The sequence below is a fragment of the Periplaneta americana genome, chromosome 16, assembly GCF_040183065.1.
Source record: "Periplaneta americana isolate PAMFEO1 chromosome 16, P.americana_PAMFEO1_priV1, whole genome shotgun sequence".
Lineage (NCBI taxonomy): Eukaryota > Metazoa > Arthropoda > Insecta > Blattodea > Blattidae > Periplaneta > Periplaneta americana.
In genome coordinates, this window is record NC_091132.1 from 87,322,984 (window position 1) to 87,349,835 (window position 26,852).

General features: G+C 39.8%; 1 protein-coding gene across 10 annotated transcripts in view; it reads right to left on the reverse strand.

The window, feature by feature from the left end:
* LOC138716553 (myb/SANT-like DNA-binding domain-containing protein 3) overlaps window positions 1-22,033 on the reverse strand; it is a 334,664-nt gene extending 312,631 nt beyond the window's left edge. For 7 of the 10 annotated variants that reach the window (XR_011329714.1, XM_069849723.1, XM_069812488.1 and 4 more), the window contains exons 1-4: window positions 21,870-21,965; window positions 21,608-21,765; window positions 21,318-21,487; window positions 16,767-16,952 (exon numbers count right to left, since the gene is read on the reverse strand). Coding sequence is in view for 7 of the 10 variants with exons in the window: in XM_069849723.1 (XP_069705824.1) it covers window positions 16,767-16,952; window positions 21,318-21,487; window positions 21,608-21,645 (394 nt within the window). In the remaining 3 variants the exon portion in view is untranslated. Of the gene's footprint in view, window positions 1-16,766; window positions 16,953-21,313; window positions 21,488-21,607; window positions 21,766-21,869 lie in introns of all 10 variants that reach the window. The other 3 variants (XM_069849720.1, XM_069849718.1, XM_069849722.1) reach the window with 3 other exon arrangements.
* Window positions 22,034-26,852: the final 4,819 nt, after the last annotated feature.

The following is a 26,852-nucleotide window of genomic DNA, read 5'->3' on the forward strand; positions in this document are numbered from 1 at the left end:
GTAGTAGAGTGAAAGCTGATGAAGTGCTGCCAGTCCCGTCTGGGTCCAGCGCACTTCAGGCCATTAAGGCAAAAAAGAAGAAGGGCACAGCTGACACTGAAAAACGTGGCATTTGCACCGTCATTGAGCTCAGCAAGGAAGAGAGAGTTGCTCTCTCTGCCTTAGAGCAATTAGAGGTGTCGACTCTTCAAGTCGTAACCGAAGAGGCACCGTCCCTGAGGCCCCACAGGAGACGGCTGCTGCCCCTGAGGTAGATGAGGCAGTTCCCCGATACCCTTCCCCAGCTCGTACTCACGTGTCGGAGAGTGAGGACGAGGAAGATGCTGAAGTTGAGACGGCCCTCAATAGGAGACGTGGGGATATCCTCCCTGTCATTAATATGCCAGCCTTCACTGGCTCGCTGGGCCGATTGAACTTAGAGTTCAAGGCCGAATACAAACCGCTAGCCTTACGGTCATCCAGGGCGCGTGGCGGGACGGCCGTGAAAACCGTTTGTGAAAGCGACTACGCAAATCTTTGTAAGTTCCTAACGGAACAGGGAGTAGCGTACAAATTGCTGCGTCCCAAAAATGAGAAGCCTCTGCTCTTCATATTGAGAGGCATAGATGTTTATACTGATGAGGCCATTCAGGGCGACCTGGAGTTGCAAGGCATCACCGTCTGGCGAGTGACGAGGATGCACTCCTCAAGGACAAAGGCCAAACTCCCAATGATCATTGTCAACGTTGAGAATACGCCCAAGGGCCGTGATAGGACGAAAGCCTTGCTGCAGTGCTGCCTGATGACAGTAACAGTTGAGGACTATGTCCCCAGCCTAAGTGCAGCAACTGCCAGTGGTACTATCACACACAGGCTAGATGCAGAGTGCAGCCTATGTGTCGAGCTTCCGCACGCCCCCATAAAACTAGAGACTGTCGCAAGCATCACGATGTCCCCGCTACATGCGCACTCTGTAATGGTGTTCACACCAACTATGGAGTGTGTCCTGTGGCACTTCAGGTTAAGGATGCCACAGAAGAAACTAGCAGGGCGGCCCGACGGAGGGCAGAGCTCGAGGAATAGCGGATGCTCCAATATCAGTGCATCCGGCAGCAGCGGGTAGAGCAAGCTGCCAGGCATCAATAGCTGTTCCGAGAACAACACCAGCAGTCTCAGGTGCGGCAAGTTCGCGCCCATGTGCAGGAGCCCATGCAGGGCCACGCAGGGAACTCGGGGTAGGACCGCCAACAGCAGCAGCAGCAAGCGGCCATCCCTTCCCTATTGGATAAGCCCGATACCGCACCTCTGTGGTCCACCATGGCAGCGACAGCCTCCCAATCTGCTGCCAAAATAGCAGGACCCCTTACCCAGCGCCCTAAGCGCAACAGGGGCAGCAGAAAAGCCACTCAGGCTAACACGGTAGAGTCCACCTACGCCCCTGTCCCATCAGCCCGGCAGGAAGCTATTGCAAGCACCTCAAAAGGCCCGACCAATCAAGGTGCTGCCCTCGACCATGAACAGAACATTGCCGAGGCGTTGCAATTATCAAACCCCCAACCTCCCGCTCGCCCCAATCTTAAAAAAATTAACGAGGGTGATAGTTCTCCTTATGGAGAACACTATGTCTGCCCTCGCGGAGATATTTAAGCTCCTAAACTCCCTCGTTTCTCTTAGTAGCTAGACGAAATGACGGAGTTGCTGGGATGTGTGTATGGAACGTCAGGGGCCTTAGACATGAGTTCAGGGCTTTCCTAGACGCTAATAATATACACCATGTCCCAAAAGGTACTTTACAACTTTGATGTGTTGTAATTCGGTCTCTAATTGACATAGAGGAACAAACCATGGTTTATATGATTCACCAATTCTTGAAGTTTTGTTATGTCACTGACAGACTGACTGATTTTTTTTTTCCAGGTGACAAGAACATTTGAACAAAAAATGGCATCTGTACAAGAAAAAGCTCGGTGCGTGGAGTGGTTTATTGAAACCAGATCAGAATTCAGGTGCAGAGGAGATTCAGAACACGATACCGGAAACACCCACCCTCTTGGCCATCCATAAGACAGTGGTACAACAACTTAATCCAGACAGGAGGTGTGGATGTTAAGCACCATATGGGCAGGCCAAGAACAAGTGAAGAAGACACTGAACGAATACGGCTGTCTTTCCAGCAATCACCGGAGAAGTCTGTTCGAACGGCATCGCGAGAGTTGCAGGTCCCTCGCTCGACAGTACACAGGGTACTCCGAAAGCGCCTAAGTCTGTATCCATATCGATTACAACTGATACAGGCACTCCAACTGAATGACACACCTTTGTGTATGCAATTTGCTGTGGATATTCTTTCAAGAATTGATGATAACAATTTTCTGAACAAAGTGGCATTTTCGGATGAATCAACTTTCCATGTGTGCGGTAAGGTCAACACACATAATGTAAGAATCTGGGGCCAACTAATCCACATATGGTAAGGGAGGTCATTCGTGACAGTTCCAAAGTCAATGTCTGGTGTTGTGTGATGGTTGACCGCATTATAGGCCCATTCTTTTTTGCTGAACAAACGGTTAATGCAACAACTTACAAAGACATGTTGGAGCTGTATGCGATACCACACTGTTTGAGCTTCAACCAACAGTCTTCTTTCAACAAGATGGTGCACCACCAAATTGGGCTTTAGAAGTGAGACGGACCCTGGACAACACATTCCCCTCACGTTGGATCGGAAGGGGAGGTCCAATTGCGTGGCCTCCCAGATCCCCAGACTTGACACCCCTAGACTTCTTTTTGTGGGGGTTTGACAAAGACAAAGTATGTAGAACTCGTGAGATTGTCCTTGATGATTTGAAGGCTAGAGTAAGAGCTGCCATTGCCTCAGTTGACATCGAATGCTAAGGAGAGTATGGACAGAGTTGGAATTTTGCCTTGACGTTGTACGCGCCACCAGAGGTGCGCATGTTGAAGTGGATTAACAAAACAAAAACAGAAAAAAAAAAAACTTCAAGAGTTGGTGAATCATATAAACCATGGTTTGTTCCTCTATGTCAATGACAGACCGAATTACAACACATCAAAGTTGTAAAGTACCTTTTGTGACACGGTGTAGACCTAGCATTTGTAACAGAAATGTTCCTTACACACCAAGTTAATTTAAGATGCGCGGGGTTTAAAGTTTATAGACAGGATAGAGCAGGTAGAAAAGGCGAAGGTGTAGCGGTGTTCGATCTTCGATCGCGAACTATGAATATCTCCTTACAGTACAGGCAGTAGCTATTAGAGCTTACATAGGCAGACTCCCTTTTCTGCTTATGTCTGCCTAATCCCCTGGACACACTAAATGAACGGGATTTAGATACAGTGACAAGTCTATCCGAAAAATTCGTAGTTGCCGGCTAGCATTCTAGCTGGAAATGTCAACGCCCCAATCAGGAGGGCGATAAGCTTTTCCTAAATTCTACAGGAAACGGATACGTCGTGATGGCACCTAGGGAACCCACACACGTACCGGATGCTGCGAAATCAACTCCCCGACATTTTAGACATCGCTCTGGTGAAAGGTCTCACAACCAGAGCGAGACTGAAAACCCTGGATGATCTTCCGTCCGACCACCTACAGGTGATAATAGAGATCATACACCCAGTCGACATCTCCCCCACAAGGCAGCAGAATGAGTGTTCTTCCATGACCAGGTAGCCGCTACGAATCCACAACTCCCCCCCACCGAAGTCACTCCGGCAGGGATAGACAGGTCAGTCCCCCACACCTCATCCCATATAGCCGCTGCTCCCGACGCCCAGGAGGAGGACCTGCCAACAGCGACTGAGATGGGGACTCGGCCACACGTCGCCCAGCCACCACCAACTCTAGATCACTCTCTTTTTGAGGTGGCTGCCTTGCCGCCATACCAGCGCCGAATTCCCCGCAGCCGCAAGCTTAAAAAAAAATTACGCAACAATACCCGGCGCCTCATCAGGAACTATCGAGGGTGGTGATCACGGAGATCAGCGTTCGACAACTCCACAATTTACAGCCATCTTGGCACGTCTCTCCCATTTCCCCTCCACCACCTCGACTACACGTAGGAGAGAAATGACCAAAGGATACCGGCGTTCGACAATTGGCACCCAACGTGGGGCACATATTCTCAGTTGATATTGACGACATTCACTCCACCCACTGCTCTTCACACTCTTCCGAGAGAAGTTATTTTCTCGGTGGCGCCTAACAATTTAAAATAGAAAGGGAAAGCCACCTCGGATCATGCGGACTCGAACCTGGGACCAGTGCTGACTAGCACTCATATCAGCTAATGTGGTAGCTGTTCGAATTTCTTCCACTACGCCTGCCTGGGATGGGAGGACACCGTGAGAAACGTCACAGGAGAGTCCTACAGCTGTGACGAATGCCAGGGGCGCCAACCGGCCGAGAAGGAAGACCGACAGTGTCTGCGGTTGCAGATGGAACAGTTCTCGCTAAATTTTGCCAGTCTCTGTCCACCCCGCGCCGTCGTCCTACCAGTATTCAGCGGTCTCGACCATGAACATCCGGCCGCCTTCCTACATAGTTTCTGCAGCAATCTGAGCGAGGCGAAAGTACCCTCCTCCCAGAGGGTCCCTTTGACCCAATAGCAGTTGAAAGAGGCCGCGAAAGTTGGCAGCGGACATATGGGAACCTTCCGCTCTCCTGGGATGACTTCAAGAACCGGCTACTACTGATGTTCGATGGGCCCCCAGTCCGTGCATCTCTGCAAGCGTCCTTCTAAGAACAGTCGCAGAAGGAAACGGAAAATGTGGAGATCTTCCTAACCCAAAAACTCCAACCGCACCGACGCCTGTACCCGAATCCGACACTCCAGCCTCTATCCCCCTCCTGATCGAGATCCTGAATCACGCACTAAGGCCGTTTCTCCGCTAACCTCCCCCAAGCAGCATCAACGACCTGATCCTGCAAGAAACCGCTATCGATGCGCATCTCTGAGCAGCGCAGCCCTCGGTTGCCCCGCAGGCGAGACCACCGCCTCCGCCACAACCACCTAAATGCGAGAATTGTCCAGGGCGGCACTATCCCCATGAATGCCCCGTACTACGAGAAATGAGACCCACGGGACAGGGAAACTGGAGAACCGCCGGGACTTCGGGCTTCACTCGTCCAGCGGAGAACACGCATCAGCAGGCCTAATCCTTCAGATGTTGAACACCGAGCGGGGAACGATTCCCGCATCCCGAAAGAAATCTTCGGGAAATTCACGCACGACATAATCGACACTGCAGCTTCAGCAAATTTCCCCCGTGCCGACTTAGTCAGACATGAAATGGTTCCCCATGGTCACCCGGGGAAGAACGATAAACGTCCAGGGGACCGTCCAGACCGAGACTCTGCTAGGTGATACGTCCACAATGGTCACGCTCCTGATCGCCACCGTCCTGCGAGAAGACGTCATCCTAGGTTCGCCTTGGCTCCAGGAGAACGAAGCACTGCTGGACTATGAGCGAGGACGGGTCCATCTAGGGAAGGACTTCCGTACTTCCATAGGCTGGACAAAGGAACGAGATGCGCCCATGCCCCCAGAGCAGATTGACAACTCCATCAATCATTTCCCGGACGAATGGTCAAGACCATTCTTTTACCTGATTCAAAGTAGTAGTAGTAGGGTTTAAGAAGGGCGCGTCAGCTACTATGAATATTTGCGCCCTTATCTAAAATTCTTAATGTAACAAAGACATAAATAATATAATTATCAGAGTGCTAAAGAACTAAAAGGCGTTGTCACGATAAAACGAGGCACACAAATGCAGTATACATAAGGTGATTTCTACAGAATCATAAAAGTGAGCAATTCTACCACACTAGGTGGTATTCAAAACGAACAAATAAAACAATAAAACTCAGGCCACCAAAGATAACTTGTGAATCATATTTTAAAACCATAAAATTTTATAAAATATTCGGATGTATAAATGTCAACAATGTAAAATCAAATATAAAACAATTGTAACCTCCGGATGTAAAGGGTCCGGAGGATAAGTAAAACGGATCAATATAAAACTAAATCACCTTATCCAAAACTGTATTTGATAAAAATCTCAGAACTGCATTTGTACAATTAAAATCATTTCCAAGAGCATCACGTAATGTCAGCCAAATTCCATATTGCCTCCGTGCATGGTCATATTTCCTGCAACGCAATAAAAAGTGTTCCACCGTAAGTGCAACATGGCACATATCGCACTCCGGCTGAGGTTCGCCACGTAGGAGATGGCCATGTGTCAGATGACAATGGCCAATCCTCAACCGGGTGAGTAAAACCTCGTGTCGCGACGCTCTTGCAGACGAATCCCAAACTCGAACAGTATTCTTTATATTTCGTAATTTGTTTCCCTCTTGTGCACACCAATCTCCTTCCCATTGCCACCATATTTTATATTTCAAGTAGTTTCGAATGTCCTGCCACCTCTCGCGCCAATATACCAGAGAGCCATTCAGTGCGCCAGCCCTTGCTGCAGCATACGCGGCCTCATTTCCTGGAATCCCTAAATGACCAGGAATCCACACTACTCCAATCTCATAATCAGAGCTAAGGAGAGTATGGAACAGCTGCTGAGTTCTTAAGACAAGCGGATCATCACAATTAAAAGACTGCAAGGACTGGATGGGACTTAAAGAGTCGGAACAGATAAGGAATCTGCCCCGAGGTTGCCTAATTAAAAACAATAAAACTCTGTAAAAAGCATAGAGTTCAGCAGTAAAAACACTAATATACTGGCTTAGTCTGTATTTAAATGTCTCTCCATTTGTAACGAAGGAACAACTAACACAATCATTTATCCGGGATCAGTCAGTAAAAACTAATGAATAATTTGGTTATCGGGATAAAAGTTCACTAAAACGAAGTCTATAAACAAAGGCTGGTGTAATATTTTTACAACATCGGCTCAGACTTACATCAAACATAGGACGTCGCATAATCCACGGTGGAGTGGTGGTGTACTCCAGTGTGCGAACTGATGGTAGATGTATATCCAGCTCAGAGAGCAGTTCACGAAACCGCACACCTGCTGGACGAAGTCTCCGTTGATTTTCACTGTATCGGCCGTAAAGAGACGAATGATGGAAAGAGTCGTAAGAATTGTGCTCAGGCTGCGAGCGGAGCTTAACAGCATATGAGCACAACAACACATTACGTCGCCGATACAGTGATGGTTCTCCTGCTTCACAATACAGGGTCGCTATCCGACTGGTTCGGAAGGCCCCTGTAGCGAGTCGTATCCCATGGTGATGGATAGTATCTAAAAGACGTATTTCGATTTATTTGCTGAGCCATAAGTAAAACACACATAATCCAGCTTTGATCGAATAAGAGCTCGGTAATGGCGTAAAAGCACTGTACGGTCTGCACCCCATCGGACCCCTGATAAAAGGCGTAAAATGTTTAAGGATTTCTCGCAACGCCTTCTCAAATCACGTATATGCGCCTTCCACGTTAACTTATAATCAAAGATAAGGCCCAAGAATCTCGCAGTGTCTGTATATTGCAACACCACTCCATTAAGACGCAGTTCGGGATGTGGATGTAGTCCACGTTGGTTGTAAAAGTGGACACACTGCGTCTTCTGAGTGGAGAATTTAAACCCATTGCGAACAGCACATTCCGATAGTAGGTTGATGACCAGTTGCAACTGTCCACCGATGGATGGAAGATATCGGGAGCTGTAAAATAGACTGAAGTCATATACGTACAACTGAGAAGATACTCGACAACCCACACAGTGGGCAATTCCGTTGATCGCAATGCAGAAAAGAACACTTAATACAGACCCCTGCGGAACACTGTTTTCTTGGACATGTTCATTAGAAAGTGTGGTGCCTACTCGAACTCGGAAATACCGCTCTGCCATGAACTTGGCAATAAATGTTGGTAGACTGCCACGAAGTCCCCAATCATGCAGAGTTTGTAGAATGCCATACCGCCATGTGGTATCGTAAGCCTTTTCCAGATCAAAGACCGCCACAAGATGTTCCTTCTTGAGGAAAGCATCTCTAATGGCAGTCTCTAGCCGAACAAGATGGTCTGCGGCTGATCAGTGCTTATGAAAACCACACTGGATATTAGATAATCGGTTTTCCGATTCGAGTACCCACATCAGGAGTTTGCTTATCATCTTTTCCATTACCTTGCATACGCAGCTGGTAAGACAAATTGGCCTATAACTGCCAGGTAAAGAAGGATCCTTTCCTGGTTTCTGGACTGGGATTACAATGGCGGACTGCCAAGCAGATGGAAATACACCCTCAGTCCAGATCCTGTTGTAAATTGACACAAGAAAGGATTTTCAAAGTTCAGAGTTAGTTTCTCCGGAGTATCCTTAAATTAAATTAAATTAAGACATATGTCTCATTTTGCATGCCACTAAATATGTTTTGTATTTGTAGATATTATGTAGAGAGCACTGATATTGCTGAAATGTACTTCGTATCTGATGATGTTGGCGTAGACCAACGAAAACGTTCATACGTCTTTTAAATATGTAATGTAAAGGTGTAGCACCTTAAACATATGCTGTGAAGTCAGTGACTGAAATAAATACTTTTAAGATACAACATAGACTTCTCTGAAAATCAAAAATGAATTGCAAAATATTGTATACCAGCAATGGACAGGCTTAAACATCATGATGAGGCTGGACATTCTTGGTACAATGGTGTCTGACATTCACTAAGGAGAGGATAATATAACTATTTATTGATGGTGGTGGATGCGTTCACAAAGTTCACTTGGGCAAAGGCCATCTGAGTCCATTCGCTAGGAGTATGAGAGGATATACCTATGTACTGATGGTTGTGGATCAGTTCACAAAATTCACCTGGGCAAAGGCCACTCGAATCCTCTGTTCAACAGAGGCCACTGAGAAAGAGGGAGATACAAGGTGCGGCAGAATGGAGTCTCACATTTCACTAAGTCACTGAGCATGCTGAAGCATAGGTAGAGGGGGACGGGATGTCTCATTCACTCGGGTGAGCAATAAGGTTTGCCAGTAGACATCATACCTTGGTCAAGTGAACAACAGGGATACATATTTTAAAAATGGCGAATCCAGACCACGACACAAAGAGCATTACGTACACGCTTTCATCTAAATCCAAACGTGGCCATTCCAGATCGGAAAACAATACTGAAATGGATCACAAATGTAAAGGCAACTGGATCTGCATTACTGAGAAAACCAGTTGGCCGTCCAAGGAACATTAGAACGCCTGAAAACATCAGAGCCGTTAGATCATCTGCAGAGCAGTCTCCAAGACATTCAGCTCGAAAACATGCTGCTGCACTCGGGATTTCCGATCGTTCTATGAAGCGAATTTTGCACTTGAACCTGCATTTTCACCCTTACAAAAAGATGCTTGCACAGGAATTGTCAGCAGGACTGGGAATGGTGGAGAACTTTGTCTCGGGGAATCCTTGCAGCTGTGCCTCCCGACACTATTGTGTGCAGCAGCGAGGAAGCCCATTTCCATCTTTCTGACAGTGAACAAATAGAATTTTCGTTATTGTGCTCCACAAAACCCCCAGGAGCTCCACCAAAGATCTCTTCACAGCCCAAAAGTGACCGTGTGGTGCGCAGTGTCCAGTTTGGACATTATGGAGTTTTTTGAAGAGGGTAACGTCACCGTAAGTGTGACTTCTGAATGCTATTGTGGCATGTTGCAGAATTTTTTCCAGCCTCGATTGGCAGAATTTCAAGAACATGATCCAGAGCACTTCTGGTTTCAGCAGGATGGGGCTACGTCCCAAACTAGTCATCACTACAGTGCTATTTTGCAAGGAATGTTTCCAGGACATCCAATTTCGTTACGGTGTGAAATTGGGTGGCTGCCTCGCTCTCCCTGATTTCTATCTCAAAGGTCAGGTCTCCAAACAACGACTTCAAACTCTCGAACAATTGAAGGAGACGATAAGAAAAGAAATTGCCGTTATTCTTCGAGATATGCTGAAGAGAGTAATGCAGAACTTCAGGGAACTTCGAATGTGCATAGCCAATGGCAGCCGCCATTTGCATAACATAATTTTTTTAACCTAAGTAAGTGCAATCTTATTACATGTACTATTCAGAAATGAAAGGTTTCATTTATACCATTTCCAGTTTCTTTTTTATTCACTTTTCAAATGTGGAACTCCATTCCTCTGCACCTTGTATTTGGCGATTTTGGATATTCAAGTTGACTTAACTCTGACAGGAGACTTGCCTTACCAACAAGGCATTTGCTGAGTTTCTGATGGGGCAAGGTATACGACATGTGCTGAATGCTATCGCCAGATCCAAGGCAAACGGTCAGGTGAAAAGACAGAATAGCACCATCTCAATGCGATTGAGGCGAGTACAGAGTGTGAATCACGGTGGGATGAGAAGCTGAGCGAGATTGTATGGTGTATCAACCGATGTCAACAGCAGTACTAGTTTTCTCCTGCACAGTTCATGTTTTCTCATCAAGGTAGAGCGGTGGTGCACCTGTCTGGTGGAGTACAAGAAGTGGACATGTCAGAAGATGGCGAAACATTTGAGGACATACAGCAGGTGATCTTCAGGTATAGGGACAAGGCAATAGAGAACCTGACCAAGACAGAAAGGGTGATGAAAGCATGCTATGACCAAGGTCACTATTAAGTTTCAGGTACGTGATCTGGTACTATGGCGAAAGGCGAACACGTGTTATGGCGGAAAAAAAGTCAACTCCAAGTTACTGAACAAATATGGCGGTCCTTACAGGAATTCCACAGTGCTTGGAAATGATAGGTACCAGATGAGTATTGTCAAGGGTATGCGAGGATACAACTTTTCAGCCATAGTGACAGTGAATTTACTTAGGCAGTATCATAGTACAGCTCCTGCTGATGAGGAAGGTGAACCAGGAGAGAACTGTGACCAGGATACTGTGACTGACAGGCAAGACTTGATTGACCTAATAGAGAGCTTAGTGCATTAATGAGAATATTAATTTTGCAGGATGACCGAATGTAAAGTGCACCAGGGCGAGTGTTTGCGTTTTCCAGTAAGTATCAGCAAGCCAAGGCATAGTGCATAAGGCGACTAACAGATGGCACCAAGAGATGTGCGTAGGCAGATGCAGTAGCCATTTTCTCTCATTTGCTTCTGAGGTGCGAGATTGTGCTGACGTAACTTGTGTTGCAGATCATCAGGACAAAGCCATGCAGCAGATACTCAGTGGTCTTCATATTTTTAAACTTAACAGGCAGAACTCAAAAGGTGTTGTGACACCTTTATTGTGGAAAATGCATCAACATCTTTCAGGTATCCTTTATAGAAATATTAAATTTGCAGTAGTAGCATATGCTGATGATGTAATGTTAATGAAAGACAAGGATCTGGATCAGCTAATAAACATTCTACGAGATCGGGAACATTATTTAGGCTTGGCCTAAATGTCATTAAATCAAAATTGTTGCCGATTGGCAAGTGGGATGACATTCCACAAAGTCCAGCAATGCAAACAGTTGCATCACATAAAATGTTTGTTGTACATGATACGAATTCTGTCGGTGAAATGCAGGTAATGAACTGGGGACATATTGTAGAAAAAATAAAAATGCATGACAAGATTTTTATCATCGTGACTTGGATATACAGTGCCTTTCGCTGTCGAGTCACCCATTGCATGGTGGCAGGCAATAGCAACTGTTGATAACCGAGCTCCTGGCAATGTGACAGACTTAAATCCCTTACTCTTCATAGGAGCGCGGGAGTTATTCAGTCAGTCTCACAGCAGTTTTGTTTCAGCGTGGTCGTGCTTTGAAGTGCTTCGTATGAAATGTTATTTCTGTATTAGTGCTACAAGTGTTATTGTGCTTGGTATTAACAGTGATTTCTTTATTAGTGTTGTGCTATAGTTTACATAATACCTCGACATACTTACACATTATAACAAAGAATTTTTATGTATGATTCGTGTGTCTTAAATTCTTGCAGAGAAGTTGTAAAGCGATTTTTAACTGAATATCTAGGTGTGCCTACCCCTCACATAGAGATACTGTGCAAAAACTTGTCACTAAATTTAGAGAAACAGGGTCTATTCTTGATAAGAAGGAAAGGGTAAATAAACGTGTGCTTACTGAGGAGAAACTAGATGAAATGGGAGAAAGATCAGAATATACTTCACAGAAATCCCTCTGACGGCTTGCACAGGAAACTGGAATTTCGATGATCTCAACATGATGAGCTACAAAACTCTGCATGGCGAGCTACCAAACTCTTAAAATTGAAACCATACAAGCTCACTGTTGTTCATGAATTGTTCCCACGTGATCATGAAAAAAGGTTAAATTTTTATAACTGGATTTTGCAAAATGTTCATGATTGAGTAATTGACCCAAGCTTAATTTTCTTTTCTGACGAAGCATGGTTCCATTTACATGGACATTTGTCCATTCAGAATGACAGGTACTAGAGCACAGATAAACCCAATTTTATACACGAAACTTCCTTACATGAGGAGATCAGGGTTTGGTGCGCAGTAAATGCATTTAGGGTTTAGAGCCTATATTTTTTTAAAGTACCATTAATGCACAGAGATACAGGGATAACATACTCACACCATTCTTTGAACAGTTAACTGACACTGAATGTCAAGCAGGGTATTTCCAACAAGACTCTTCCACGGCGCATACAGCTGACAAGACGTTAAATTTAATTCAGGAAATTTTTGAAGCTAGGATCATTAGTAAAGAATTATAGCTGCCATGATCCCCCGATCTAACTGTTTGCATCTTTTATCTATGGGGGCACTTGAAAAATAAAGTGTATGCAATGAACCCCCACATATTAGAAAAATTCAAAGCAAATACCAGGCGTGAAATTGACTATTTCAGAAGACGAATTAATACGTGTAAATGCACATTTCCTAAAAAGGTACCAGAAATGTGTGGATGAAGGAGGACAACATTTCCAACATCTCATGTTATAAGGTATGTGATTATTTTTCTTTGTAATTTTACTCAATTGTATATGGTCATTTTCATTTTACATTGTATATTTGTACTGAATGGCTGTGGAGGGTAACATCGGTTGATATCGCCGGCCACCATGCAGCAGGGGTTTTGCTTTCAATTTGCCGGGAACTGGGCTATCATCGGTTGCTACTGCCTGCCGCCATGCAATGAGTGACTCGACAGCGAAAGGCACTATATATCAAAGGAATTGGTAGTTCATTTGTACATTCTTGTGCAATGTTGGTATCCAGCACAAGTATTTCCAAGCACAAATTTACCTGCATGACAGATAGTGTGATTGCATGGTTTCTATGGCAAGGTTGTATATTTAGAATTCTATTATCGATGCTATATCATAAACCATGTGAAGAAAGAATTGGTTTCATTCAGATGCAAACTAAATGTATAGTATTATTTATGAACCACAGCAGAAAAACCCAAATCCAACACGTCTTTGCAGCAGTGTGGTTTGCATATTGATTTGAATTTGTAGAATTATACTTCGCGACAGAACATGACGGCCAACATGCGTATATTGCAAAACAGGCAATATATTTGCAATCAAGACCTCTTCAAGTGATATCTCTATCCAGTGCTTTTGCTCCAGTAAAATCTCATTTTATAAACCTATGGATCAACAATTGGCTCTCTTCTGACAAAGGAAAAATTTTACGGTCTGTACAAAAGAAACCAAATGACCTGGAAATGTACAAAAACTTGCCCAGACATGTTCAAACATTTTTAACAAGAGCCAGAACAGGCCACATTGTCACACAATTGTACCTGCACCGATTTCACATTTCTGATAATCCTACTTGTCTGTGGTGTAATAATCATGATGAAGATCTGGAATACATTCTTCTATACTTCCATCCATAAACCACAAAAGAAGTAAATTAAAATCATCAGTACCAGTTGCAGAAGACACAGTCCTGCAGTATATACTGACTACACCCCAACTCTGGCTACTAACAACAGGCATCTATAATGAACACCGATCAAAATACCCCTTATTTCTCGTGAAAAACAACAACTGAATAGACTATAGTGGACTTTATGTTGTCAGAAAAAAGTTGGATACATTAAGAAGATTGGTTGATCTCTGTATTCTTCATCTTTCACTGTTGCTATTTCTCATCACTGAAATTCTCTGCTGCCTGAAGTCAAGGACTCCCAAACTTTGATTTCATTCATAAATTAGAAGAATACCTTAAGATGAGTTACCAGACATAACACGTTATAAAAACCTAATGTACCGGCATTGTATTCTATGTTTATTTTTGTATTGGCCTACACTTTATTCAGTTGTCTGTTTCTGATTTTATCATTTATATTGTATCTTTGCTTGTAACCCAACACTAATAATGTATTCAAATGTGTTTATTTTTATTAGCACATTTTATTGAATTCTCTGTTTCTGATTTTATTATGTAGTCTAAATCATATATTCTTGTAATTTAACACTAACAGATTATGTATTGCAGTGTGTTTACTTTTATTTCTATTGTATACAATGTTTCAATTGTTTGTTTCTGATTTCAATGTGTAATTAATATTTGATGTTGGATACAAGGGGGAGAGCCATTAATCCTTCCCATTGAAGGCTCTAAAGAACAAACCTGGACAAATACCCAACGTCCCATCCCTACCTTTCCATGGTGCAGCTGTTCGTGAGCATAATTTTACGAGCTGAACTAAAGGGAGGGGCTACTCATCAATTATCACTGGTCAGCTTGATGAGTTAATGACTGAATTTGGTATCATTTTCCTCTATTCAATACCTAATTCCCTCTTTACCCTTTCCTATCCAGTCCTCTGACTGAACTCTTACTTTCTTCGACCCCAACAGCATTAGAGCATTTGAGACCTAGGGGTTCATTTCACTTCCCTTCCTCCTCTTTCTACTTTTCTGTTCCTAGTGCTGACCTGCTATGGCACTAAAATCGTCCTCCAATGGCTTAAGGAGGGAAAGCTGGTGATCAACAAGATCTCCCAGCTAGGTCCAATGGACACATCGACCAACAGCAGATGTGGTCCTCCAGACATTCTGGGGGTTGTGTGTGAATGAAGTAACCACCAAAATGTTAAAATACATATGGTGTTCACTTAAATCAGCTACAACATGTCATTTAACCTCAAAATCTGTGCTTCAGTGGCTGACCATGATAATATCTTTGAAAAATATTGGAGTGCAAGAGGTCAAATGACTTTATTGTCAAATGCCTGGCATTAGACAACAACAACATATTTGATAGTAATTTAACACTAATATGTATCCCACTGTGTGCATTTTTATTTTTATTGTGTACATTTCATTCAAGGATTGCATAGGGTAGTGCTGTGCATTCTATAACCTCTCCTACTCAATTCATTTTAATATATCAATATGCCTGGTAAATTATTAATAAGTATTTAATGAATTTCAATCTTAAGGCATATAAACTTGCAAATGTTTATTTGCTATTTAATCACAATATATGAACGTTTTCGCCGTTTAGGACATCTTCAGATATAACAATACATATTATCTGGACCTATAATAACATAACTCAGTTTCCATCCTCACCTTCTTGTGGTGCATCCTGTTCTAACAAATGAGACTCCAGAGAGTGAGTCATGGCAGTATAACCATTTCATCTCATACTGAGGAAATGCAGTATAAACCAGTTTGTCCAGAAGCTGTAAAGTGATAGCCCTACCATAGGACTTGCCTCCTCCTTCCTTGCAACTAATTAGAGGAAATCATTATGTTTGCAAGTCTACAAATATAATTTTGTAGATCGTTTTTATAGGACTATGACCTGTTAGGATGATATTTTATTAAATCCTCTGTTTCTGATTTTATTATATAAATCATATTCATTTGTAACTTATCACTGATAATATGTAATTACTTAAAACTAATACATTTTTTATATTTAACTACTGAAGTAAGTTTTACTCCTATTCAGTGTAAGAGAAAGCCTTATGGTCTTAACTGTACCAGGTTAAATAAAACCTTTCCTCGTCGTCATTATATTTGCAGCTTTCACCTCGTCTTTTTTTTTTCCACTGCAGTATGCCATTTCCTTGGTATGTATGCTTAACTAAAAACTTGCATATTGCAGTGAAAAAAAGATTAAATGTAACAAGCAAATACAATAATAGTATTATTATAAGAGATGTTATGTAACTATAATGTTCATCACTGTTACCATAAGATTTTCTTTAGGCCTGTTTGTATAATTATTAATTTCTCACACCTTCTATTCTGTAGGTGAATTCATAACATTCAATAACGCTTCATGAAATTGATACTAAAACTTCGTATTGTACTAGTAAACTATATTGTAAACCTCTTCTGTATATATTTCAACTAGACTGTGACTATAAATTAAGAGTTTATAGTAGTATTAAGTTTTTTTTTTTTTTTTTACTTGTTCCATATTCTACCTGTGAAGCAATGTATGAATATCATGGAATGTTAATAAATACGTTTACTGTGTAATGTATTATCAGCATAATTTTCCAGGTACCATTCACAATATTTAAAATGCTATGACAGTTGACATGTATGCTGTTTACTTTGATTCATTATGACTTCTGTTATTGTTTTGTACTTCCGAAAATGTATTGAAATAAAAAAATTAATTAATTAAATATACTGGGAAATACAGATATTAAAAGTGTATCTGAACCAACATACTTTTCCCTTCCTCATGTGTAAAAGCGATATGTTGTTGTTTTTTTAATCTTTTCTTGTAGTTTTCAGCCTTCCTTTTTTCTTTCAAATATAGTTTCTCATACCTTGCCAGCTTTGTATGGCTAGTTCAGTCTCACAGCAGTCGTCACTGGCCTCACTTGATGCAGAAGACTCAGGAGTTGAAATTTCACAAGATGATGCTGCATGTGATGAAGATGGTTGTAATTCAGCACCACTGCCAACAGAAACTTCCATATTTTGTGGCAGCACTTGAGAATCTAGAACTGGACCTAAACAGGCAAAACAAGTTTTGATTTTGAATTATACAATAAAACGCATTAAAATAGGTAATAATAGTTTAAGATAAAATCTGCAGCCTTCTTCCTTCTATGCATTTGTGTATCTGTCAGATGAAGAGGAAATTTATTGCTACCGAATACAATTGTAGGGGTAGGCCTATATTGAGAAAAGGAGTAACACCTCTTCATGGCAAACATATACTGACTACATAATTATTCTGTAAGCTCACTTCATATGACATCATTTTTTGTTCTCACTCTATGAGGAAGGATTCTAAGCCTACAGTGTTGTATGAAATTTATGTAATTTCCTAGTACCAGTCAATGTTCCTATGTCGTTTTCGCACTTACCTATGTCTGTAAGAAATTATATAATTTTGTATTGCTTCTTTCTTCATCTATCTTTTTCTTTCTCTCTCCCTCTGCTTTTTCTTATTCCATTATCTATTATTTATCCTGCTTACACCACTCCTTACTTATATTTTTCATCTCATATTTAATCTTAATACATCTCAATTTCAACAGAAGTGGAGAAAGGCAGAAGGGGAGAGAGAGGAATGCTGAACCGATGAAAGAAGAGTCTGGTAAACGAGGAAGCGAAATAAGTGCGGGGAATAGAAGGGGAAGTAGTGAGTGTGTAAAGCGTGCCAGGAGTGAGAAAAGAAGGGGCAATAGTGGAGAAAAACCTGTCTATAATCTGAGGAAAGGTGCATCAGTGGGCTGAAATAATAGTAGGTTAGCTAGGTAAGGGATAAATGGAAGTGAGCTGTTGTACTTTTTTCAGTGTTAAATAGTGTTATAAATAAAGTGAAAGCAATGTTGCTAGGATACGAGCGCTAATGTGTTTTGTGAGAAGAGTTTAGACAGTGAATATAATAATAGTTCAAGTTTCTAGTGAAATAGTCAACTAGGGTTAGGTCTTATATATTAAATAAGTTATATGTATTGTTATTTAAAGTATTAAGTTAGTTATGAAGGTAGGAATTATTTTTAAGGGAACTGAGAATAAGAGAAGGGAAGAAGAATAGTAGTGGATAAAGTAAAAGGATGGTCAAGTGAAAGTGAAGGGACATGAAAGACATAGCAAGAACAAGCTTCAAGTGTCAAAATACGTCTTGTTTAAAGTTGTAAATAGTGCAAGTAAGGGAATGCTGGCCTGAATACAGAAATGTGAAGGGACAGCAGGACCGAAGATTTTAAGAAATATATATCATATCATACATCTCAATTTACCTTACGTGCAGTCACCAGGAATCAATCCAAAAATCTTTCTATTTATAGACAGATGCTCTACCACTACGTTATGAAGGGACTTGGTAGACTAATTTCAAAATATCCACTTAATATTTTGTGTTCTTTGTAAATGCACATCAATAGAAGGGTCGGATTAGAGGCCACTTCTGGAAGCAGCTAAGTCAGTGGAAAATACTTCATACTGGCTATGTCTTAGCTTAATTTCGAATGTAATTTCTGTTTGTTGGATGAAAGAGGCTTTCACACCCCGATTGGGACTATAAACACAAATAAATAAATGACGTCAGCTGAAACCTCTAAGATGAGTGGAAAATGCTTCGTGTTAGCTATATCTCAGCCTAATTCGGAATAAAATGTTGTGTTTGTTGTGGGGTGTTCAGCATTAAAACCAATTAAATACACAGTAACAACAAATAGTACTTACAGGGAGGTTAAGTTAATGTAAAAACAACTTATGTGTTCATACATAAGGGACATCAACATGTATTAAATTGGGTACCGAAATTTATACAAGCTTTTCATCATCATCATTATTATTATTATTATTATTATTATTATTATTGCATAGGCCTATATTGTATTTCCGTCAAATAACGTAACATTAGTACGTAATGTGTAATTAACAAACTTTTCCCCCTTCACATTGCTAGGTGTCATCAGATTATTTACTAAGTTTTGTATTAAAATTTTAAGGTACCAGTATACTTGAAGATTGAAATTTTAAAATATCCTTTTAAAAGACACAAAATACAATAATGTACTGTAATGCCTATAGAATAACATTAGATTTATGTATTTTTAAAGGAAATGTAGGGTAAATTTCAGAACACTGATTCCTTCCTTTCCCTCGTACTTCAAAATTCTAACCTTGTGCACACAAAAATAAATTATTGGCACTGAAAAGTGCCTTTTCGTAAGCATGATGATGTGCATATGACAAACGCACACAAATCTGCTCTTTTTAGTATTTTAAGATATAATTGTCAGTGAGGAATCCGTATACTGAAATTTTCCCGAAATGTAATTTACACATACCGGTACGTGATTAATAGTAGCCTAATTATTGTAAATGTAACTTATCGGAATAACAATATAAATGGATATTAGTGATTAATTGTAGCCTAATTATTGTAATTGTAACTTATCGGATTAACAATATAAATGGATATTAAAATGAAAATGACCTTTTTTAATTTTTTGGTAATTTCCTAGTACCCGGTACTCGTTACGTAGGTCGTTTTTATGTTCAACATATTTAGTATAACTTGTTGCTTGTGGGCCATCCCTAACCCCGACCTTCACCCCTAAGAGCGCCGGTCCTTATATACCCGTCAGTCAAGGCCTTCTGACAAATAAAAGCAACTGACAATAGATATCTCAGTCGTGACAACCTCATAAAATATCCTATCAATTGAATAATCGATCTTGCTACGTACAACATAATTATATTATATTATTATATTATTACCCATTTCAGCGAATACTGACGACCACTGCAAAATACGACAATTTGGTCCAGGGAGCATTCTCTTTGGGCACAAAGGTGATTTATGTAACATGTTTCTAATTTAGTCTTTTAAATACCGGTACATTCTTTAATAAGTCACTGAAAAAGAAATGTGAATATAGGAAATGGAGTGAGTACGAAATTATTATTATTTTTTGGCGCATCATTTTTACGTAAATAATGACAAATAAAATGGGATTATTAGCAAGTACGTACACTGCGTTTGTCAAATGCGCATTACCATGCTTTCCAAAAGGCACTTTTCAGTGCCCGACACCCCGACTAATATTTTATGTATTCTTTCTTGCTTTAGGGGGCTCCGCCCCCTAAAACCCCTCTTGGGGACTTGGCCCCCAAACCTACCGGTCCATCACATTTGAGTTGAAGGTAGGAGTTACATTTTATAACGTGTTCTTTCCTGTTTTAGGGGCTCCGCCCCCTAAAAACCCCTGTTGGGGACTTAGTCCCCAAACCCTCATACAATTAATTTATAGTAGCCTAATAAACCAGTCCATCACCTTTGGGTTGAAGGTAAGAGTTATATTTTATGATGTGTTCTTTCATGCTTTAGGGGATTCCGCCCCTAAAACCCCTGTTGGGGACTTAATCCCCAAACCTTCGTGCAATTAATTTATAGCAATTAACCGGTCCATCATCTTTGGGTTGAAGGTACGACTTTATATTTTATAATGTGTTTTTTCTTGCTTTAGCCCCCTAAAAACCCCTGTTGGGGACTTAGTCCCCAAATCTTCGTGAAATTAATTTATATTAATTAACCGTTCCATCACCTTTGGGTTGAAGGTACGACTTATATTTTATGAAGTGTTCTTTCTTGCTTTAGGGGGCTCCGCCCCCTAAAAACCCCTGTTGGGGACTTGGTCCCCAAACCTTCATGCAATTAATTTATAATAATTAACCGGTCCACCACATTTGAGTTGAAGGTACCGGTACATTCTTTAATAAATCACCGAAAAACAAATGTGAATATATAGGATGTGGAGTGTGTACGAAATTATTATTATTTTTGGGATATCATTTTTACGTAAATAACGATAAATAAAAACTAACATGCCACATAACATTATTTTAAGAAATACAGGAAACAAGCATGAATAATATTCACCATTCTTAATGATCGTGGGATAGAAAAAAGTATGGAATAGAAATTACATACAAATGTGCGTGTAATAAACAATAAGCAAACCATCTTCGATTAATCATTTCAAAACAACGTGAATATAGCGTGGATTGTGTAGGAAAATAATTTCTTATATGTTGCTCCCAATGTGCATCATTGTTAACTTATGAAAACAAATGAAATTTAACATGGCATATAAACACTATTTGAAGAAAGATAGGAGATATTAAGTAATATTCATCGTTCTTAATGATCTTCGGATGGAAAATAACAATGAAATATGTATAAAATAGAAATTACATACAGGTGAGCATATAAAAACAGTAAGTAGAATCATTTATTTGATTAATAAGCTTAAATTACTCCAGGTTTAGTGTAAGAGTGGTCTATGTAACGAGTACTGGGTACTAGGAAAATACCAATATTTTTTTTTTTTCCTGGAAAGCAATTTACTTATTTGACGAAGATTTGGTGACTTTTGGAGCTGAAGCTGTTCTCTTGATTGGAGGTTTTCGTTTCATTGCTGACGGTGGTGAGAAAAAGAAGATTATTGGTACAGCATTCGATTTTAGTTTCTGTGTGCCATCAACACGAGTTTCTTCCCCACATATCACGTACGAAGTGAACCTAAATAAATAAAAAATTATATTGGTATTAACATAATAGAATTATACAATGTGATATCATACGTAACATCTGTTGGCTGTTTGTACTATTATTTTCCACAAATTATATTTTAATACATACCTCACATAAATATGAATAATCAGGTGGCTTCCACTCATCCCTTTTCATTTTAATATGCCATTTCTTTCTTCTTGCTGGATCTTTTGGGAAGCACTTCATTAACATGCCCTTCTTGGCTAATTGCTGCAACCTACGGCAGCACAGCCAGGCACATTTACCTAAAAACATAAGTAAATGAGCGCATTTCACTACATCAGTATGAATTATATCAAGAATAAAACTGTAAGTTCAACAAGCATAAAGCACAATACGAGATAACTACGTTTTATATTACAAATCAGTCGCAAAACTAATGCAGAAAACATAGGCTATCTAGTACCATACACACATACACAATTTTTGCCGCTGGTACCACGGGATCTAGTCGACCAATGAAAATTCACACAATCCTTTGTCGCCACCACCGCCGTCGGGATCGCCTCGCGGTGGTCGTGACCAAAGACGTTATAATAGGTCGTGACCAGAGAGCGTTGGCGGGAAAACGTCACCAAGTATGCTACGTTTGAATTTTCTCAGCTGAAGTGTATTGAACTTCAATTCGCATGACGGTGATAACAATTAACATGCAACTAAACATACTTTGCACGTTCAAATCATTTACCAAATGATTTTTCTGCTGATATTTTTCACTGAAGTCTGCAGAGGCACTATAAAAACTAATTTTCACTGAGTTTTGTTTTACTACATTTCAGTAGCGGCTATTCAAATGAAGAAGGTGAAGACCATTTCACTTGTTATTTTGCGAGCCATTTGATTTTTATTTCGATTATTAAATTATTCAATTTTAAACACTATAGCGCTATAAATCAATAAATCTCAAGTACAGTATCACCAGTCTGTTTAAATATTCCCGCTGTTGTGTAACTTTCACATCTCAGTTCCTTGAGCGGCAGCAACAAGGCAATGTTTCTCAAATTTAAAATATTGTAACTTTATTACAAATCAAGAATGCAATTTTATCGTTTCAACAATAGTCACTTTTTTTTATAATTTAGTTCAAATATTCCCGTCAACAATGGGATTTCCACTCCACATAGCAACACAGTATTCGTTATTGCACTCCACAGACGACAATGACAATTTACTTGGATTATTAAGAAAAACAATGTACTGCTAATCTTAACTAATGTTCACAAAGCACTATTTACAACACAGAACTGTCAGTTCTTAGTTCACAGTTCGTCTCCCTTGGCTAGTTCTTCTAGCTCAGTCACTCGAGTTTACAGTATCTCGAACCCAAGACCTTCAGAGACAGTCCACTGAACTTCGAACTCAGGTCCCCCAACTGCGGTCCACTGCACTCGAACTCAGGACTTCGGACGCTCACACAGCTGCGGACACACTCAAGTCGAACTCCGGTCTCGAAGCTGGCTTCACTGCTACATAAGACTGGCTGGCTTGCTGTCCACCGACTATAACAACAATTGCTCCTAAACTCACTTGCGTCTCTTCTTTTATAACCAAAGCATAGTTTCGGGAAAGTACGATGCTAGATATTTCCACGGATGTCCAGAAGATGGCACCTCCCGAATTCTTTGGATTTCTTCCCTCTCTGCTCTCTCCTCTCCTCTCTTCTCTTCGCCACAGCACATGCCCCAGGAAGCAGATGCGCGCGCACTTCATTTGCCGCACCGAACTACGGCCGACATTGTCCTCCTTCTGCCGGTCGTGAGATCGTATCCCAGCTCTGTCACAATATCATTTTGTTCTTCTATGTTAGGGTGGTTGCTATGACAACGACTGAGACATTTCCCCCCCGCACTTCCATATTCTTCAAGAAACGGGTATTGCTGTGACGAACACGTATTTGGTCTTCAGCCCAGCCGATGCGCTTTCTATAATGGGTGACACGGAGATTTACGAGTACTTGTCTGTCCAGCAACATGACCCATCCTAAAGAAAATTCTTTCCTAAAAATTCTGCTTTGTCAAGTCTTCTTCCTATATAGGTCTTATTATGTTTTATGGTTTTAATTTTTCATTTTTTATTCTGGCCACAATTTTATTGTCCCTTATAGGAAAATTCCATTAAAAATTAATACTATGAAAGCAATGGAAAGAAATTTTGATATTCTGAACACAACCTTGTTAGTGGAAGTTGTGAATTAATTTTTACCTTTCCTCAGTGCCTCAGTCTGTTTTTCGTCGTATTTTGTATCGGTAGGCCTATGTCGAGCTATTCAGTTGTGATAGGCCTAATTTTTTTAATATAATTTATTTTACTTATTACTTTATTAGGTGAAGACATTAAGTGTGTTTCAGTTTTTAATGAATTTCTAATAAGTGTATTAGGACCTATATTTATTTGTCTATGGCTTTAACACAGGAATTAACATGAATTGTCAAGGCCGGTAAGGAAGAAGCAAAGCCAGCATCAAGTCGGCCGTGCTATAACCTTAGTCGCCACCAAAGACGTTATAATAGTGGGTCGCCACTGTCTATATAGACACAGTCTAAGACATACAGTCACGCAACTCATACGTATAAAATGTGCCAACATTTGACAGCTGGCGCGACAGTAGCGCTCTAGCGGCAGGCAAGTTAAAAGTGTGCAGATGACATATGATAACACACAAGAAAACGAGTTTAGCGTAATTTATTTTATATTTTTATGCTATACAGTAAGTGTATATGGTTCTTATTAATTTTACTTTTAAATCCTAGAAGAATTTCACACGCAGTTAATCTAAAAGTTTCAGAAGCTGGGAATAAACGTAATTCTTTCTGCTCCTTCCAACTGAATCATGGCCCTGATCACGTATCATGGTTTTAAATAATATAATTGTTTGTACGTGGACGGTTAATTCGATTCATTCCTAATATATTTATACGTCATTTGAACTCCATATTCCCTGTGAGAAGAATCAAAATTAGTAGCTTCAAAAACAGGAACGCCATTTCAGTTTTTGCTTAGAGGAAACAAGATTTGTAGGGCGTATCTCGTAGGGTACATCGCGTGGCGAACTCCTCTCCCTATTTCCTGAGAAATTAACTATTTTCCATACCGCAAATTGGGGTAAACTCAACCGCTGAGGTAAACTTGAAAATAAAAAAAGGGAGGATTTAAACCGTAATATGATAGACACTGAAATATGCATAAAGTTCATTATTTTTTCCATTTCTTAAGAACCGGTATTTCCTTTATTATTTTGAATAACAAATAGTGCTGATATTGTAGTTTAATTTTTTTTATGACATGTTTATCGCATTTTACAATACATTTCCATTTTTCACACATAGGTTTTATTTTACCTTATCCTACCTATTAGTACGTTAATATGACGTAGGTGAGAACAAATAAATGAACACACAATTTTGTTGAAAAAATTTTAATTCCAATTAAGTCAGAAAATGTACTTTTATTTTCAATAAATAATCACTGAAACTGTAAAATCAACACCAATAACAGTCATACAAATTATTACAGAAAAGATTGCTATTTTATATTAAATTAAAAAAGACTCTTCTATTTCTTGAGAAATTAGTAGGCTTATGTCTGCCACATGAATCTACACCAACACATCAGAAATTTATCGACACAGTCTGGATTTATTCAAGAAGTGAATATTTTGCAAAAGGATTACAATACTCCATGAATTCATGAAAAATTAACACCACGATTCCTACTTGAATACAAAAATTATGGAATTATTTGCATTAAAAACTATAGATACATTATCCAAAATCGGAATGATTACACATTTACACATATGATCTCTGCAGCAAAATAATATACTATAACAGATATTTACTTCGATCCTTTTTTTTTTTTTTTTTTTTTTTTTTTTTTTGCATTTATAGTACATTAGAACTACTCCACACACTACGATGGCGTATTAGAAGCTATTAATACCTGTCTACAAGAATTAATTTACAGATTAAATTCATTTATTAAAGCAGGCATATTTTGTGATTCAAAATCTGCAGTTTAGACTATTGTGTCATCAACATTAGAAGACAATGGAGAAGGAATACTATACCAAAATCAAGTTTCTAAGACAACAGAAAAAATGTTATGTTGCTTTATAACAGATACCTTCTCATTGTGTAATGGAAGAAAATGAAAATGCAGACTTTCTGGCAAAGAAAGAAACCACAATCCAATAAATATTTCATTCTGAGATTTCATATTGTTCAGCAACATTTTTCATACAGAAAAATTAAGAAGGAACAATATAAAATAATAGCAAAAGAAAAGTAGTGGAAATAAGTCTTGGTGTGAAATTTTAAATAATAAACTTTTGTGCAAATCTGGCTCTCAGGTAGTACCTCCCTGTAAAGCAGATTTGAATTATTCAATAAAATTTTGATGATAATAATTCTCGAAGAAGAACGCCAGTGGCTATCTTTAGAATAACGACAAGACAGAAAACAAACGGGAGAAAATCTATCGCACTGAGCATTTCATTGACTAATTAATTAAAATAAGTAACAAACACTAATATAGCAAAGTGTAACGGCATGGTTTCATTTAAGCAAAGGCATTAACTAGCCAGTCTTTTATTTGTTAAGTGTTTATAAAAACGGAATACTTTAATATTAAAAGCAGTACAGTTCTCACTTTTTTTCCTTCAGTAACACTAGCACCTACTCAATTGTATTTTTCTTAAACTGAGGAGTGAGGGAATTGCCTCCCTTGTTCCTCTTAAATGACGCCACTGCTGAAAAATAATAAATCTTGTCTCACTCCAGAAACAATAATAATGAGTGAAAGGAATTATTACATAAAGAACTACATAACTACAACTACAGAAAACGGCAGAGAATGCAAGAAATATCAGACGGAATCTCTCAGACAGCAAAACCAGTGCAGGACAGCAATAAATAAATAAAAATAAGAAAACACCATCTGAATCAAATAACCTTCCTATTTAAAATAATAGCTCCAGTCTCACGAAGTCCACAGAAGTAGTAAATCAATTAAATAAATATTTTGTAAATATATACAAAACTATCTTTCAAAATATATTTTTCTCCTCGCCAACATACTCCTCATCGCCTTTGATCTTAACTTTTTAACTCCCATTAGTTACAGAACTCGAAATTAAACAAAATTGTTTCTTTCCTCCAAAATAAATACCCCTCCAACACAGATGAAATCCCAGCCTCGTTATTAAAAACGAGCATTCCCTTTTTGAATAGATAATACGAAAATTGAAACAGAAGATTGCTTAGATAAAGACAGTTTAGTCGTAAATTCTGATAAATCTGTCTACCTTTCACAAAAAAAAACTGATAATTATGAT